The sequence below is a fragment of the Amblyomma maculatum genome, unplaced genomic scaffold (assembly GCF_055883805.1).
Source record: "Amblyomma maculatum isolate TAMU_Amacu unplaced genomic scaffold, ASM5588380v1 scaffold_15, whole genome shotgun sequence".
Taxonomy (NCBI): Eukaryota; Metazoa; Arthropoda; class Arachnida; order Ixodida; family Ixodidae; genus Amblyomma; species Amblyomma maculatum.
Window position 1 is genome coordinate 11613956 of NW_028146740.1, and position 17283 is coordinate 11631238.

A 17283-nucleotide genomic window follows, 5' to 3' on the forward strand; every position below is an offset into this window, starting at 1 on the left:
TTCATTTACCTGCTTGTAGCTTACGAGGATCTCGATTCTGGCAATCTTGAAGCCATAGGTAGCGTAAGAGGGTTCTAGCACAGTTTTCGCCCTCGGTCTTGGTGACGTTCTACGTGACGCTGGCGGTAACACAGCACGTTCCACGTCCGCCGCTATGGTTGAGGATGGCGCTGGTGAACACTCTCAAGGTTCGTGTACAGACAACTTTAATACCCATAGTAAGTAGCCGGGGTACAGCGGCCGATGTAGCTCAGTTGGAAGAGCACCGGACACGATATTCGGAGGTCATGGGTTCGGTTCCCACCATCGGCACGTTTTTTTTTTTTCTACTTTGCGTTTAATTATCTTTCCCATGAACAGATTACATTACTAATTTATGTGATTATCGAAGTAAAAATGAAACAACTAGAAAAAGTACAATCCCCAATGCTTTACTTCGCCTCGCCGATTGTTGGCTTCTTTCCTTCACGTATTATAACGAGCACCCTCATTTCCCCTTCATTTATCTTCTTGTAGCTTACGGGGGTCTCGGTTCTGGCAGTTTTGAAGCCTTTGGAAGCGTAAGAGGGTTCTAGGACAGCTTTCGCCCTCGCTCTTGATCACGTTCTACGTGACGCTGGCGGTAACACAGGACGTTACACGTCCGCCGCTATGGTAGAGGGTGGCACTGGTGAACACTCTCAAGGTTCGTATACAGACAACATTAATACCCAAGAAAGTAGCAGGGGGGACAGCGGCCGATGTAGCTCAGTTGGAAGAGCACCGGACGCGATAATCGAAGGTCGTGAGATCGGTTGCCACCATTGGCACGTTGTTTTTTCTTCTACTTTGTGTTTAATTACCTTTCTCCTAAACTGATTGCATTACTAATTTATGTGATTATCAAAGTAAATATAAAAAAATGACAAAGTACAACCCGAAATGCTTTCCTTGGCCTCGGCGACTGTTGACTTCTATCCTTCATGTATTATAACGAGCACACTAAGTTCCCCTTCATTTACCTGCTTGTACCGTCTTTGCCAAAAGTAACCAGGCTGCTCCGAAGGCTGCCGGAGCAAGCGCGCGGCCGTGTGGCGGCGTTGCGCTATCTGTGGCTTATCGGTGCTCGTCAGCTCCGAGGGTACAACAGCTGACGTAACTTCGCACCCTCACTCTCGCCCGTTGGATGATAAAAACTAGGCGCGTATGATGAGCGGGCTGCTCTTTCACGCGTGCGATGCCTGGTTTTGCCCAGCGAGGGCGCTCAGTGTAGCGACGGGGCTATTAGCTCTTCTCGGCAACTGCAGAAAACAGAAAAGCAGGTGATAGTAAACACGGTGAGCTCTTGTTCGTTTCTAGGACGAATATGTGCTAGATTTGCCAGACAATGCTGCTCTGAAAAAAGGGTTCCGCGAACGAGAAAGCAGTCATATGCATATAATGGCTAAGCGTGAGGAAGCTTTCATTATCGTTTGTTACCTATACCAAAACTTACCTACAAGAAAATGCAAGAATTTGTTAGAATCAAATATTGATCTTATTTATACACAGCCTCCCCAAGGGACTAGCACAATTTTGCAAGCCTAAAAGAGAGATAAGGTGGCTTGGAAGGGTTCACAAGCTTTCCTCTAACTTTGTACCGGAGTTACGGTCCGTAAAATTGCAGTACGCAAGGCACCTCGGGGAAAGCATGTTGAAATTTCAAGGTGCGTTATCATTCTTTATGTACAGGCGCATCAAACACGCAGGAAAGCGCAATTCTGCTGGTGTGTTTCAGTAGCGGATTGGAGAACACAAGCACGTATAATTATATAGCGAGAAACGCGACATCTTCTTCAGGGCAGTTGCCGAGAAGAGCGAATAGCCCCGTCGCTATACTGAGCGCCCTCGCTGGGCATAACCAAGCTTCGCTCACGTGAAACCGCAGCCCGCACATCATACGCGCCTAGTTTTTATCATCCAACGAGCGAGAGTGAGGATGCGAAGTTATGTCAGCTGTTGTACCCTCGGGGCTGACGAGCACCGATAAGCCACAGGGAGCGCAACGCCGCCACACGGCCGCGCACTTGCTCCGCCAGCCTTCGCAGCAGCCTGGTTACTTTTGGCAAAGACGGTACCTTACGGGGGTCTCGATTCTGGCAGTTTTGAAGCCATAGGTAGCGTAAGAGGGTTCTAGCACAGTTTTCGCCCTCACTCTTGATCACGTTCTACGTGACGCTGGCGGTAACACAGGACGTTTCACGTCCGCCGCTATGGTTGACGATGGCGCTGGTGAACACTCTCAATGTTCGTATACAGACAATTTTGATACCCATAGTAAGTAGCCGGGGTACAGCGGCCTATATACTCAGTTGGAAGAGCACCGGACGCGATATTTGGAGGTCGCGCGTTCGGTTCCCACCATCGGCACGTCGTTTTTTCTTCTACTCTGCGTTTAATTATCTTTCCCCTGAGTAGATTAAATAACTCATTTATGTAATTATCGAAGTAAAAATTAAACAAAAATTACAAAGTACAATTCCCAATGCTTTCCTTGGCCTCGCCGACTGTTGGATTCTTTCCTTCACGTATTATAACAAGCACCCTCATTCCCCTTCATTTATCTGCTTGTAGCTTACGGGAGTATCGGTTCTGGCAGTCTTGAAGCGATAGGTAGCATAAGAGGGTTCTAGCACAGCTTTCGCCCTCCCTCTTTATCACATTCTACGTCACGCTGGCGGTAGCACAGGATGTTCCACGTCCTCCGCTGTGGTTGAGGATGGCCCTGGTGAACACTATCAAGGTTCGTGTACAGACAACTTTAATACACATAGTAAGTAGCCGGGGGACAGCGGCAGATGTAGCTCAGTTGGAAAAGCACCGGACACGATATTCCAAGGTCGTGGGTTCGGTTCCCACCATCGGCACGTCGTTTTTTCTTCTACTTTGCGTTTATTTATCTTTCCCCTGAATAGAATAAATTACTCATTTATGTAATTATCGAAGTAAAAATTAAGCAAAAATTACAAAGTACAATTCCCAATGCTTTCCTTGGCCTCGCCGACTGTTGGATTCTTTCCTTCACGTATTGTAGCAAGCACCCTCAATTCCCCTTCATTTATCTGCTTGCAGCTTACGGGGTTCTCGGTTCTGGCAGCCTTGAAGCCATACGTAGCGTAAGAGGGTTCTAGCACAGCTTTCGCCCTCGCTCTTGATCACGTTCTACGTGACGCTGGCGGTACAGGATGTTCCACGTCTGCCGCTATGATTGAGGGGGGCGCTGGTTAACACACTCAAGGTTCGTATACAGACAACATTAATACCCAAGAAAGTAGCCGGGGAGACAGCGGCCGATGTAGCTCAGTTGGAAGAGCACCGGACGCGATATTCGGAGGTCGTGGGTTTGGTTCCCACCATCGGCACGTTGTTTTTTCTTCTACTTTGCGTTCAATTATCTTTCCAATGAACAGATTACATTACTAATTTATGTGATTATTGAAGTAAAAATGAAAAAGAAAGACAGTACAATCGCCGATGCTTTCTTGGCTTCGCCGACTGGTTGTTTCTTTACTTCATGTATTATAACGATCACACTCATTTCCCCTTCATTTTTCTGCTTGTAGCTTACGGGGGTCTCAGTTCTGGCAGTCTTGAGGCCATATTATCGTAAGAGGGTTCTAGCACAGCGTTGGCCCTCGCTCTTGATCACGTTCTGCGTGGCGCTGGCGTTAACAAAGGACGTTCCACGTCCGCCGCTATAGTTGCGGCAGGCGCTGGTGAACACTCTCAAGGTTCGTATACAGACAACATTAATACCCAAGAAAGTAGCAGGGGGGACAGCGGCCGATGTAGCTCAGTTGGAAGAGCACCGGACGCGATAATCGAAGGTCGTGAGATCGGTTGCCACCATTGGCACGTTGTTTTTTCTTCTACTTTGTGTTTAATTACCTTTCTCCTAAACTGATTGCATTACTAATTTATGTGATTATCAAAGTAAATATAAAAAAATGACAAAGTACAACCCGAAATGCTTTCCTTGGCCTCGCCGACTGTTGACTTCTATCCTTCATGTATTATAACGAGCACACTAAGTTCCCCTTCATTTACCTGCTTGTACCTTACGGGGGTCTCGATTCTGGCAGTTTTGAAGCCATAGGTAGCGTAAGAGGGTTCTAGCACAGTTTTCGCCCTCACTCTTGATCACGTTCTACGTGACGCTGGCGGTAACACAGGACGTTTCACGTCCGCCGCTATTGTTGAGGATGGCGCTGGTGTACACTCTCAAGTTTCGTATACAGACAACTTTGATACCCATAGAAAGTAGCCGGGGGACAGCGGAATATGTAGCTGAGTTGGAAGGGACAGGACCCGGTATTCGGAGGTCCTGGGTTCGGTTCCCTCCATCAGCACGTCGTTTTTTCTTCTGCTTTGCGTTCAATTATCTTCCCCCGAACAGATTATATTACTAATTTATTTAATTATCGAAGTAAAAATTACAAAAAAAATTACAAAGTACAATCCCCAATGCTTTCCTTGGCCTCACTGTTGGCTTCTTTCCTTCATGTATTATAAGGAGCACCCTCATTTCCCCTTCATTTATCTGCTTGTAGATTACGGGGGTCTCGGTTCTGGCAGTCTTGAAGCCAAAAGTAGCGGAGGAAGGTTCTAGCACAGCTTTCGTCCGCGATCTTGATCACGTTCTATGTGACGCTGGCGGTAACAAAGGACGTTCCATATCCGCCGCTATGGTTGTGGGTGCCGCTGGTGGACTCTCTGAAGGTTCGTATACAGACAACATTAATACCCAAGAAAGTAGCAGGGGGGACAGCGGCTGATGACTGATGAAGAGCACCAGACGCAATATTTGGAGGTCATGGGTTTGGTTCCCACCATCAGCACGTTGCTTTTTCTTCTACTTTGTGTTTAATTACCTTTCTACTAAACATATTGCATTACTAATTTTTGTGATTATCAAAGTAAAAATTAAAAAAAAATTGCAAAGTACAATCCCCAATATTTTCCTTGGCCTCGCCGACTGTTGGATTCTTTCCTTCATGTATTATAACGAGCACCCTCATTTCCCCTTCATTTATCTTCTTGTAGCTTACGGGGGTCTCGGGTCTGGCAGTCTTGAAGCCATAGGTAGCGTAGCAGGGTTCTAGCACAGCTTTCGCTCTCGCTCTTGATCACGTTCTACCTGACGCAGGCGGTAAGGCAGGACGTTGCACTTCCGCCGCTATGGTTGATATATATATATATATATATATATATATATATATATATATATATATATATATATATATATATATATATATATATATATATATGCCACCAGATGGTTTGAGGTAGTAAAAACGGCGGCTCCGAGGGGCCCGCCAGACGTCCGCTCGTCCAATGTTTGACCGCGGTGGCCGCACGTACTGCGTTGGCTGCTGGACGGGCACGCACTGGGTTGGTAGTAACGCAGACAGCGGAGCTTGGACGGGAACTGGGCGTCGGAGAATGTCAGCGTAAGTCGGACGGGAATAATCAGGAACAGGGGTACTTTGAGCTTCAGCAAAATGCAGAGATGGCCGCGTGACTTACTGAATCTCTTCGCGGATCATATGTGCGAGAGAATCACCCCTGGGTTGGAACGTGCCACAAACCTCGTGCAATTCCTCGCGTACAATTGCACGAATAAGATCTCGCAGGTGACCAGTATTGCTTACAGCAGCTGTAAGAGGTTGTGCAGCAGTCGCAGCGAGAATTGGGCTGTCGTAGACCGACGAGCGCTGGTAGGAGCTTTTCCATGGTGACCGCCTCTGTTAAAAATGAGGTAACTGTAGTTAGTGGGCTACGTACAAAACTAGCAAAAAGCTGTTCTTTAACCCCACGCATCAGGTGGCGCAGCTTTCTGTCTTCAGACATGTTGGGATCCGCACGTCGAAATAGTTTCGTCATGTCCTCAACATACATTATGACGGACTCGTTTGGCATCCGTTTCCGAGATTGTAGAGCACGTTCTGCTCGTTCGCGCCTATCCAGGCTGACATGCGGATCATCATAGAGGCGTCTCTATGATAAGACGGCGGAACTGAGGCCATGATGTTAATGTGGCTTCTCAGTTCTCATACCATGTAAAAGCATGGTCTTCCAGGAAGAAAATGGCGTTCCGTAGCTTTAAGTTGTCGTCCCACTGATTAAAGGATGCGACTCGTTCGAACTGAAATAGCCAATCCTCAACGTCTTCATGCGCACTGCCATGAAACGATTTCGGCACTCGGGGGTTTTGAAGGTAAACAGGAGTACCTTGCATGACCGACGTAGTGTTTTGCGTGGCTGGCCGGAGGCTCGTTGTTGAAGTGGACTCCAAGGACCCGTGCTCGGGAGGAAGGCCCAGGTTCCTCTGGCTGACGCGATGAACTGTCGTGTCCACAGGCTCGGTGTCGTTGGTTCGCGGAGGGGTGTGAGACATTGAGAGGACAATTACCCAGCGGCTCCACCAAAACTGTCACGAAGACAGGGATTTATGGGAATCGGCAACAGAGGCAGATACACACAGTCAAAGCAGATTCACGGGAAACGGTAACACAAAGACACAGGCTCAAGATTCCACAGTCCTATAGCCGAAGCGCGCGAGAGTCTCCAACATCTTCGTCTTTCAAGCGTTACCTCAAACCGTCTGGTGGCACTGAAATTCACACCGACGCCAGCAACGTCGGTCTGGGTGCTGTTCTGGTCCAGCACCAGCAAGGCGAGGAAAAAGTGATCGCTTATGCCAGCCGCACCCTTTCTCGGGCAAAATCAAACTATTCAACTTCTGAAAAGGAGTGTCTCGTCGTCGTTTGGGTCACAATTAAATTCCGACCTTACCTGTACGGCTGTAAATTTAAAGTTGCGACAGACCATCATGCTTTCTGTTGGCTGGCAAGTCTTTGAGATCCATCAGGACGTCTTGCACGGTGGAGTCTTCGTATGCAGGAATTTGATTACTCTGTCGTTTATAAATCTGGACGTAAACATGAAGATGCTGACACACTTTTTCGATCACCCGTGGAGTTGGCCCATGAGAGTACGGATGAAGACGCCCATTTTCTTGGCATTATTAGTTCCCCTGATTTAAAGGCCCGGCAACAGGCTGATCCAGACCTCAAAACTGTGATCGATCATCTGGAGGGTTTCGATTCTACAGTATCTCGACTGTTTGCTAAGAACTTGTCATCCTTCTGTACGCGCGACGGAATCCTCTACAAGAAAAGCGCCGGCAACAGTGACCGAGCCTATCTTCTAGTCATCCCTACTGATCTCCGCGATTAAATCCTTCATGCTTGACATGATGAACCCACCGCTGGACACTTGGGCTTTGCACGCACTCTTACCAGAGTGCGCCAGGCCTACTACTGGCCCACACTTACCGCCACCGTTCATCGATATCTTAGAGGTTGCCACGAGTGCCAGCGACGCACGACACCGCCATTGAAGCCAGCGGGTTTCCTGTAGCCTATTCCCCCAGCGCTAGTACCATTCGACCAAATTCGTATGGACTTTCTCGGCCCATTTCCTCTATTGTCAGCTGGCAATAAGTGGATTATCGGGGCTACAGAGTATCTGACACGTTACGCGGAAACTATGGCGGTGCCACGTGCAACATGCTCCGAAGTGGCACAATTTTTCATGACGCAGATTGTCCTCCACCATGGCGCCCCTTTATACGTCCTCACTGATTGTTGCAAAGCATTTACAGCGCGTCTTCTTGAAGAAGTTTTCCAACTAAGCCAGACACATCACCGAGAGACTACTGCTTACCATCCTCAGTCTAATGACCTTACTGAGCGAGTAAACAAAATAATAACGGGCATGCTCGCCATGTACGTAGATGTGCGCCATACAACATGGGACGAGATATTGCCTTATGTCACATTTGCATATAACACGGCCGTCCAAGAAACAACTCGATTCACTCCGTTTCGCCTAGTATACGTACGCGATGTACAGACCATGCTCGACGCTATGCTGCCATTTGCGGCTGACGAACAGCTGCTTACCGCTGACGCAGAAGAATTCACCAAATACGCTGAGGAAGCTCGCCAACTCGCTCGTAATCACATTACAAAACAGCAAGCAACAGATGCACGCCGATATAACGACCGTCATCGCTATGTCGTGTTCCGGCCTGGTGACAAAGTCTAAGTGTGGACACCTGTCTGGCGCCCAGGCCTGTCAGAAAAACTTCTCAATCGTTACTTCGGACCCTACAGAGGGCTGCGTCGCCTCTCAGAAGTTACGTACGAGGTTATTCCAGACGGAACTGTACCGAGTTCTAGTCGGCAGTGCTCGTCTGACCTAGTGCATGTGCGTCGCATGAAGCCGTATTTTACCCGCTGAAAGTCGTATTTGCCATCCGGAGCAATTTTTTCTGTGAGCTTGCTGTTTTTGTCTTCGAGGGGGGGGGGGGGGGGGATAATGCCACCAGACGGTTTGAGGTAGCGCTTCAAAGACGATGAAGTTGGAGACTCTCGCGCGCTTCGGCTAGCTAGGACTGTGGACTCTTGAGGCTGTGTCTTGTCTTTGTGTTACGGTTTCCCGTGAACCTCTGTCTTGACTGTGTGTATCTGCCCCTGTTGCCGATTCCCATAAATCCCTGTCTTCGTGACAATATATAATTGTCGGTTTAAACTGCATTGTATGTATGTCTATTTTTCAATGGGTCTGGTTGTAGCCCGGCTATATATGGCCTCGGGCCACGCTGAGGTTGAATGAAAATAAAGGTAAGACAGTTGTACCATTTTTCTCGATGCTGATCCAGTGCTGCTCCAACGCTGTTGGGCTGCATGGGGTGGTTCACACCACCAAGACAGTGGCAGGACTCACGTTCCACTCCCGCAACACAACGCACGCGGAGAAAATCGCGATTGCGATCGCCCTCTCCCACAAAAAGTGAAACACATCTTTATCCACTCAAGGGAGGCCTGTCGGAATTATTGCTGGGTTGGATACCTCCTCTTCTGGGGGCATCCTAAAGAAATGTCCGCCCAACCACACTCCAAATTGCAATCTCATCTGGGCTCCCGGCCATCAGGGACTCCTGGGCACTCTGTTAGTTGATCAGGCGCCCCGCCTGCTCTCTCTCCGGGTACTTAAACTTGTTCTAGAAGTTCATTACTAATTATCTTTCATTAACTCAATAATCATTATTTATATGAGCGTTTCATTATCATCATCATTAGCCTGATTATACCCACTGCAGGGCGAAGGCCTCTCCCATATTTCTCCACTTAACCCGGTTCTGTGCTAGCTGCATCCACTTGACCCTTGCGAACTTCTTGATCTCATCCGCCCACCTAACTTTCTGCTGCCCCCTGCTACGCTTTCCTTCCCTTGGATTTCAGTTTGTTACCCTCAGCGACCATCGGTTATCCTCTCTTCGCACTACATGTCATGTCCTGCCCATGTCCATTTCTTCTTCTTAATTTCTACTAGAATGTCGGTAACTTTAGTTCTCTGACCCACTCTGCACGCTTTCTATCTCTTAATGTTACCCCTACCATTTTTCGTTCCATAGCCCTCTGGATTGCCCTCAACTTACGTAGAACTCTCTTGGTTAGCCTCCACGTTTCAGCCCCATAGGTGAGTGCAGGCAAGATGCAACTGTTGTATACTTTCCTTTTGAGCGATACCGGTAAGCTGCTAGTCATAATCTGCCAGTGTTTGCCAAATGCGCTCCATCCCAATCTTATTCTTCTTGTTATTTCTTTTCATGGTCCGGATCTGCGGTTACTACCTGTCCTAAGTAGACATATTCGCCTACTACTTCCAGTATTTCGCTACCTAATGTAAACTGCTGTTCCTTCCCGAGGCTGTTGAACATTACCTTAGTCTTCTGCATATTGATTTTCAAGCCTACCTTTCTACTTTTCCTGTCTAGGTGATCAGTCATTATTTGCAGTTCATCCCCCGAGTTGTTTAGCAAGGCAATCTCATCAGCAAATCGCAGATTACTGAGGTATTCTCCATCTACCCTTATCCCTAACTGCTCCCATTCCAAGTCTCTGAATACTTCCTCTAAACAAGCTGTGAATAGTACTGGGAAGATTGTGTCTCCTTGCCTAACACCTTTCTTCATGGGAATTTTGTTACTTTATTTATGCAGAACTATAGTTGCTGTGCAGCCACTATATATATCTTCCAGCACTTTCACGTACGGTTCGTCTACCCCCTGATTTCGCAATGCCTGCATCACCCGAGGTTTCAACTGAGTCAAATGCTTTTTCGTAATCAATGAATGCTATGTATAAGGGCTGGTTAAATTACGAGCATTTTTCTATCACCTGATTGATGGTGTGGATATGATCGATAGTAGAGTACCGTTTCCGAAACCCTGCTTGATCCTTTGCTTGATTGCAGTTGCTTGATTGCAACCTCCTATGATAACTTCCATATGAGCGCTTAACAGCAAACAAACCCAAGGAAATGGGGGTCTCGTTACGAGAAAGATACAGAAGGCACCAACAGTCAGAGACAGCTAGAAAAGCTTAAGGTATATATACTTTTTATATTTCCTAATTATAGTGCTACCATGGAAGTACTTTGTTAAAATGTAGATGCAACAAGGTGCTTTGTATGCGGGATTTGTGTTGCCATCGCGAATACCAAGGCGTCATCCACTTTGCACGCGGGACATAGACCCACAAAGAAAATGACACTGCAAGCTCCGAGCTAATAGTCACCATGAAAGGTTCCTGGCCTGAGGTCCTCCAGAAGAACCCTGTGGATGAATATGAGCCTGCGCTCAGATCCGCCGTCGTAGAATCTGGAGCTGTAGCCAGTGGCGCGCCGGTCGAGGCCATCCTCACCAAACTCCACCACCGACTCGTTGGTTGGATCGAAGGTCGTCCACGTCACCACCATCTGCGTAGGGAGCGCTGTATGCGCCGCAAGAAGATGCATTAATTTCAACCGATTATGAGAGCGTTGCTTCACAATTAGGGCGGATAATTGTTCACACAGAAGGGTAGCCTTCGTTTTAAATCAAAATTAATGGAGCAGCAATCTTTTCTCAAATTCGTGGGACGCTTAGGCTTCGCCTCAAGCGTAGACAAGAAGCGCCTTCAACAGCGCCTTTTCGTTCCGCGAATACTTTGCTTAAGTTGGTGTTTTGGTTAAAGGAAGGCGCAGTGTCTGTCGCCCGTCTTAGTGGACACCTACACTTGTCAGGGGTCCATACGTCATCGGTTCGAACCAAGGATTCTAGGGGGCCCTTTGGACCTCTGATTTATGATGAGGCGAAAGCCGATATTGCCTGGTGGTCCAATGCTCTCCACTACCTGCACCTGTTTCTCTCTTTTTTTGCGTACACATCCGTCCTCTTCCTTGCGGCTCAGTTATGTTATGTACGAAGAATTGTCACAGACACTCCGCCTTTTATTGCGAAAGCAATGCTACTTTCACTTTCAAGTCTTTGCGGTGCGACGGCGGTGCACATGAAATGACCATTCGCATGACCTCTGTGTGACGTCACGCCTCAAAGTTGGGCGACCAACTCGCGCCGTCCGTGAGAGACGGCGGTGCGCATGAACGGCGGCCCAACTATAGTGCTCTAGAATATTGGGCAGTGTGACGATCGGCGCCGGAGAGCGGGCCGCTTTTGCGATGACAAGAACCGATTCCCGCGAGAGGGCGCGACGTGCAACAGGGGTGCCACGTTCGCCGCTCGGCGCGTAGCGGCCGCGGGATAGCGGGGGTACAGAGGAGGGTTGCGGTTCTCTTTGGAGCGATTTTCAGACGCTACGCAATTAGTGTGATAAATAATAAAGAGGCTACTTATTCCAGGTGCTTAAACTGATCCCTGCCATTCTTTTACGTCTATCGGGAGACATCGTGACATCGTGCACGCTTGGGTAGTCCTTCGGAGCAGCGCGCGATGTTTGAATCGCTATCTGAAACTCAACATTTCTTCCTGCAGAGAGTTACATATCGTCCAGATGAGCAATTTGTACTTAATGTTTGCAATGAAGCGTGGTGTTTTGCATTCGTTCTTCCCGTAAGGGAATAAAGGCTGCTGCCCAGGAGTGGTATTAACACGCGGAGAAAAACAGTGTACATGCGAATCAAAGCTTGTGCTTCGTAAGGCCTCTTTAGGAACACCTATTTTTTACAAACCTTATTTACGAACTCCTGCTTACATTTTGCAGCTTGCGCTTATTAATACATAACAACGTTTATCTTAAATCACCAGTAATAATATATCTCTTTAATAGGTGCTCTTTATGTGCCCTAATCACCGTTTATAGAAATTACAAATACAGAGTGCGAGCAAAACACATTTATTCACTACCGTACTAATTTAAAGCACTGTGGTATTTACCGGCAAAAAAAAAATAAACAAGGTATATGCGACTCAAGCATTTATTTTTTGTTCGTGATTAACAATTACTTATATCGTGGACATTTGTTTGCGTGCCACTAACCAAAGGGTGAACCAGCTGCTTAGATGAAAAAAAAAAAGTCAAGTACAGCTAGGCCATTACTTCAACTAAAATATGAAAAATTAAACCCGTCACATACGTAATACGTTCATAGTGGGCACTTGAGTGCGGACGCTTTACTGGCATCAAATGGTACAGAGCAAACAAACAAAAATAAAAGCACTGATAATTGCGCGTCGAATTGGCAGGTATGATGCAGTTCTTGGCGCGCACCGAGAGAAAGCGGAAAAATGCGAAAAAGATGAGGAGCACCTAATGAGTACCTAATATGAGTAATCGACTGGATATACTTGCAACTACTGCTTACCAGACTATATATAATCGGGCTACTTGCCGCGGATGCTCTTTGCACTATTAACCAGACTATAATTGTTAACAAGGTTGACATTACACGTGATTTACTTCCAAGGGAATTTAATTATTTTCCCTTTGGGAACTCTTGTCGTGATTCGCTTACTTCGGAAAGAGCGAAGCCGCAAAAACACGTTAAATTTCATGGCTTCAAGTGGAAGCATTTCTGGAGCTCCAAGTAGGTAAACGTTTTGAACCTTCACATTTTACGGGAAGGTTGCAAAAATCTGAAGTGCAAAGCAGTCGAAAAGGACCGTGCATCCGAGCCAAATTTTTGAGTAAAGTGCGACCTAGTTTCGAACCTATGGCGCTATTTTTGTTCGTGGTGAGAAACCGTGCCAGCCTCACAACCTCTCTTTCGCAGAAGGATGATCTAGCGAAAGCGAATTAAGCGTACCCTATAGCCTTCGCGTCCGCTATTTTCCGTCATTTCTTTTTCAAAGCTATTCTTTTTTTTTTTTGTATGTATACATAAAACAGGACGAGAGCGATCTTCTGGAGGCAATGATTTGCATATTACCGGTGGATTGCGCACCCTAGAATGGAAACATTTTCTGGAACAATTAGGTCATTGTTAAACTATAACGCATTGAGATTAAATGTTTAAAGTATAGCGCACATCTATGGGTATTTATAAAGCTACCCGTTACAACAATGTTTCAACTTATGGAAAGAAAAGAAAATGGTGTGTTCTTAGATTAGTGTACAGTTTCACGAATTGTTGTCTCTTAAATTTCGACGCTTATATCTTTATACGCGTTCGATTGCAGCCTGTTTGTGCACTGCTTTCCTCTTCCCGGGCCTTCATTTGGTTCTTATGCTCGGTTGTTTCCTCTTTTTTTTTATTGTTTTTAATATCTGCATTTTTCTTCGTCTTTAGCTGCCTGCTTTCTTCGTCGTGCGTTTGCCGTGCCGCACGAATATTCTGAACCTTTATTCACATTCGCGGTCGCTCTTTTCACGGCGCTGCATGCCTTCTACCAACCCCTTTCTCCCTCCCTGGTAGGCGACACGTTTCTTTTTATTTTCCTGTGAAACCTTTACCTCCCCCTTCTTCCACCTTTCGTGACCCACTGTGTTCTGGTATTCAGTAGCCAGTTGGCGTGGTGTCGTTCGTTGTTCATGTCCTTACTTTACTGTATCTCTACCTCCATGCGGGGTAGTCCACATTTAATTCATATCCAACTGAATGCCGATTCCTCTAGTGGCTTCAGTGACGTGCTGTAGTCGGCATAGTTGGCATGAAAAACAACGGAATATACCATTTTGGACTGTTTTGATAATGGGGTTACTGTGACCAGTTTTAGACAGCGCTCAAACGCACGTGTTGTATGTTTCACTTCTTCATACATCCTGCCTCCACACAGCCCTCTTTTCAAAACGACTACATTTCTGGACGTGAATTAGGTGCTTTAGTAATGCTAAAGCAAGTTGTACGGCGAGTGAAGCGTGCTGTGCGAGTCGTACGCCGGCCCTCTCCAAGCTTTTTTCTTCGGAGCCAACTTCTGTCATGTTACTTCCTCGAAGTGTTGCCGACGGCCAAAATGGAAAATAAATTAGGTGATTGCTAACAGTACTGAGCACCGGTAACCAGCATGTTTGTAAGATCTTGTCGCGAACAGCTCGAGACGACGCACAAGCAAACAGGAACGTACAGTCCGCGCGGTATCCGCCCCGCCTCCATGCGCATACGCGGGCGCCCGGACGGGTGACACACCAGTTGCTGGTGGCGCCCTCTGCGGTGCGGCGCCTCCGTCATCGCAAAAGCGGCCCCTCGCTCCCATGCATTGTGCCCTCATCTTTCCCCTTCTGGCCTCCTTCCTCCGGTGCTGTGGCGGAGAGGGCGGTAGTGAGAGAACGGCCCCTCTTTCCTCCTCCCCTCTCATCTCGCGGACAGCAGCTTCACCCGGGAGGCGACGCCGCGACGCCGTAGCACGCGGATGTTGCTATGACACCGAGGAAGAACAAGCTACTGCCAGTTGCCTACGCTACCCCCCTTACACCCGCTCGGGAAAGCCGGCCCGTTGGTCCAGCTCACGATAAGTGCCCATTTGCCTACCTCCGCCCAGAACCGCCGATGCGGTAAGTCCGTTTTGCCCGTTGGCTCAAAACCGCGCTGTCTGTACAGCGGAGAATGCGGGTAAGAGCGCTGCCGAAGCACGCCGAGTACAGGTTCACCGGCTCAGGAGAGTCGAGAGCCAAGTTTACTGGAGCGGCGTCGCATGGATATGCGGTGAGGTCACTCGCATTCGGCAGGTCAGTTCACGAGCAGCCAAATGCCGTTCGGAAAGGGAGCGTGAATTATAGTCGCCTGTGCGATGTCACTAGGAGCCGTAGTACACCAAATTTGCGGAAGGAGGTCGCAGCGGGGAGCGCCCTACTGCGAAAACCTCCAAAGCACGTGCATCTCGTAAGAGTGGGGACACCCACTTGAGCTTGCGTTCAGCAGTTAAGAGCTGTCAGGGGTTAGTAGGAAGGCTCATATTTTTTTAATTTTGTCGTAAGAGGGTCGCTAGTCTTATTGAAGAGACAGACCCCGCGACGATGCAGGCCAAATTGCGCTGTGAAGCCACTTGTACTGTGGTTGGCGTTAGTTAACTCTAGTGTAGCTGGTATTGCTACGAGTGAGTTGGAGACTTCCTGCTGATCTATGATTAAGCTTTGATACATACGTGCTAGGCAGTGACGCCTCAGATGAGGGCAGAAAAGCCGTTATTCGCAAAGGAGCGAGCGACGATATCGGAATATAGAGCCGCTTTAGGGTGAATATGCGCAATCGCATAACTACCGGAATGTGCCAACTGGCACGCCATTTCCTTAGCTCTGCGCATGAACGCAAAGGTCGAGACCAATGTCGACGACTACGCAATGTGATTGCGCGAGATTGTGGCCAATGCCAATGGGAAGGCGAACCGCAGCCGCGGTAAGAACATTGGAAGTCCGATGGCTAGCTATGCTTACGCACTCAGCGACGTGAACGCGAGATCGCGACGAGTCGAGCGCCCAGATGGGTTGTTTCGCGGCTGCAAGCTGAAAGACCCGAGGTCGGGCGGAATCGGCGGATCCATGCCAACAGTACTTCCTTTGAAAGTAACTGTAGAAGCGGACCCTGCATGCGCATAACAGCGCGTAGGCAAGCGATCCCGAGAGCGGTCTCTACGGGCACCGCTGCAAAACCCGAATCCAGCGCAGTCGCTGCGACAACGGGAAAAATGCCGCGCAAGTGCAATCACTCAAGCAGCGGCTCTGTAGCACCCACAGCCAGCGAAATCGTTGAAGTACTGTCAAATGCTGCGCATGTGAGATCACGCGCACAGCTACTCCGCGGGTACCGCTACATCACCCTCCGTCAGCGCGATAGCTGAAAGAAGGGGGAGTTGCTCCGAGCGTGGAGGTCACGCACGCAGAGCAGCGCCGGCGGCGTCGGCTGCCTGTGCAGCTTGAGCTGACTACGGACAAACGCCAGAAGCGCGAGTTCGCGCGAGCGGATATAAGGGAAGGCAGTCCTTTCCGCGATGATACAGTGCGGAAGGTAGGCGCAATCGCCTAATGTCAACCGCAAGGGCACGAGAGCCCTCGTGTGAAGTTATCCGGCACGTGTCGGTACACAAGCCGGCAGTGTTCCTGTACGCGAAGCCTATGCTGAGCACGTTCAGAGGGACCTAGCCCGCCGACTGGCCTTATTTATGACACCGGCACTCCGGGCGCATGGGCCACGCTGTCTGCATTCAGGCGGCGGGGAGCGGCGAATCAGGTGATGTTTAGTCTACCAGCCCAATGGCTGCTCAGGCATACAGTGGTCACCGAAAAAGGCTCGAATTCGAGCTCGTTCATGGAGCAGCTCGCATCCGAGCTCGAATTGGAGAAGAACCCGGCCCGTGTAGATATGCAGGCCGGAGTGGTTCCTGTACGCGGAGGGACGGAGCCTGCTGCCCTGATTGACGACCTGCGGGGAGTCGGCGCGGTCGTAGGCGATCAGCGCACTGCGGGCGTGCCGGCGGCCCGCAACCGGATGGCGGGCCAGCGGACTTCGCCCCCTCTTCATCCCCGTGACTGCAGCGGCGGGGATTCGTGCGGCCTGCACACGGAGCCAGCCCGACGCGGGGGCGGCCGTTCCTGCTTTGGCCGCCTGTCCTGCGGCATGGACCTGCTGAGGGATCAGCCGTGCAGCCTCGAAGGGGAAACGGTGCCCAGGTGGAGGTCAGGATTAAGGGAGGAAGGGTGTGGAAATTCAACATTTCCCTCGCCCGCACGCCGCGGCGAACACCCTCTCTCTCTCTCGGGGTGCCCTCATCTTTCCCCTTCTGGCCTCCTTCCTCCGGTGCTGTGGCGGAGAGGGCGGGAGTGAGAGAACGGCCCCTCCTTCCTCCTCCCCTCTCATCTCGGCGGACAGCAGCTTCACCCGGGAGGCGACGCCGCGACGCCGTAGCGCGCGGATGTTGGTATGACACCGAGGAAGAACATTGGGCGTTCCCAATAAACAACTTGGCCCGCTGGCTATGTTTGC

The 17283-nt window shown here is 49.1% G+C and overlaps 1 protein-coding gene across 1 annotated transcript in view; it reads right to left on the bottom strand.

Annotated features, from left to right (window-relative positions):
- Positions 1-17283, bottom strand: part of LOC146172039 (acid phosphatase type 7) — a 374339-nt gene that overhangs the window by 311454 nt on the left and 45602 nt on the right. The window contains exon 2 of the mRNA XM_084586139.1: positions 10668-10862. Coding sequence (XP_084442265.1) covers positions 10668-10862 — 195 coding nt within the window. The remainder of the gene's footprint in view (positions 1-10667; positions 10863-17283) is intronic.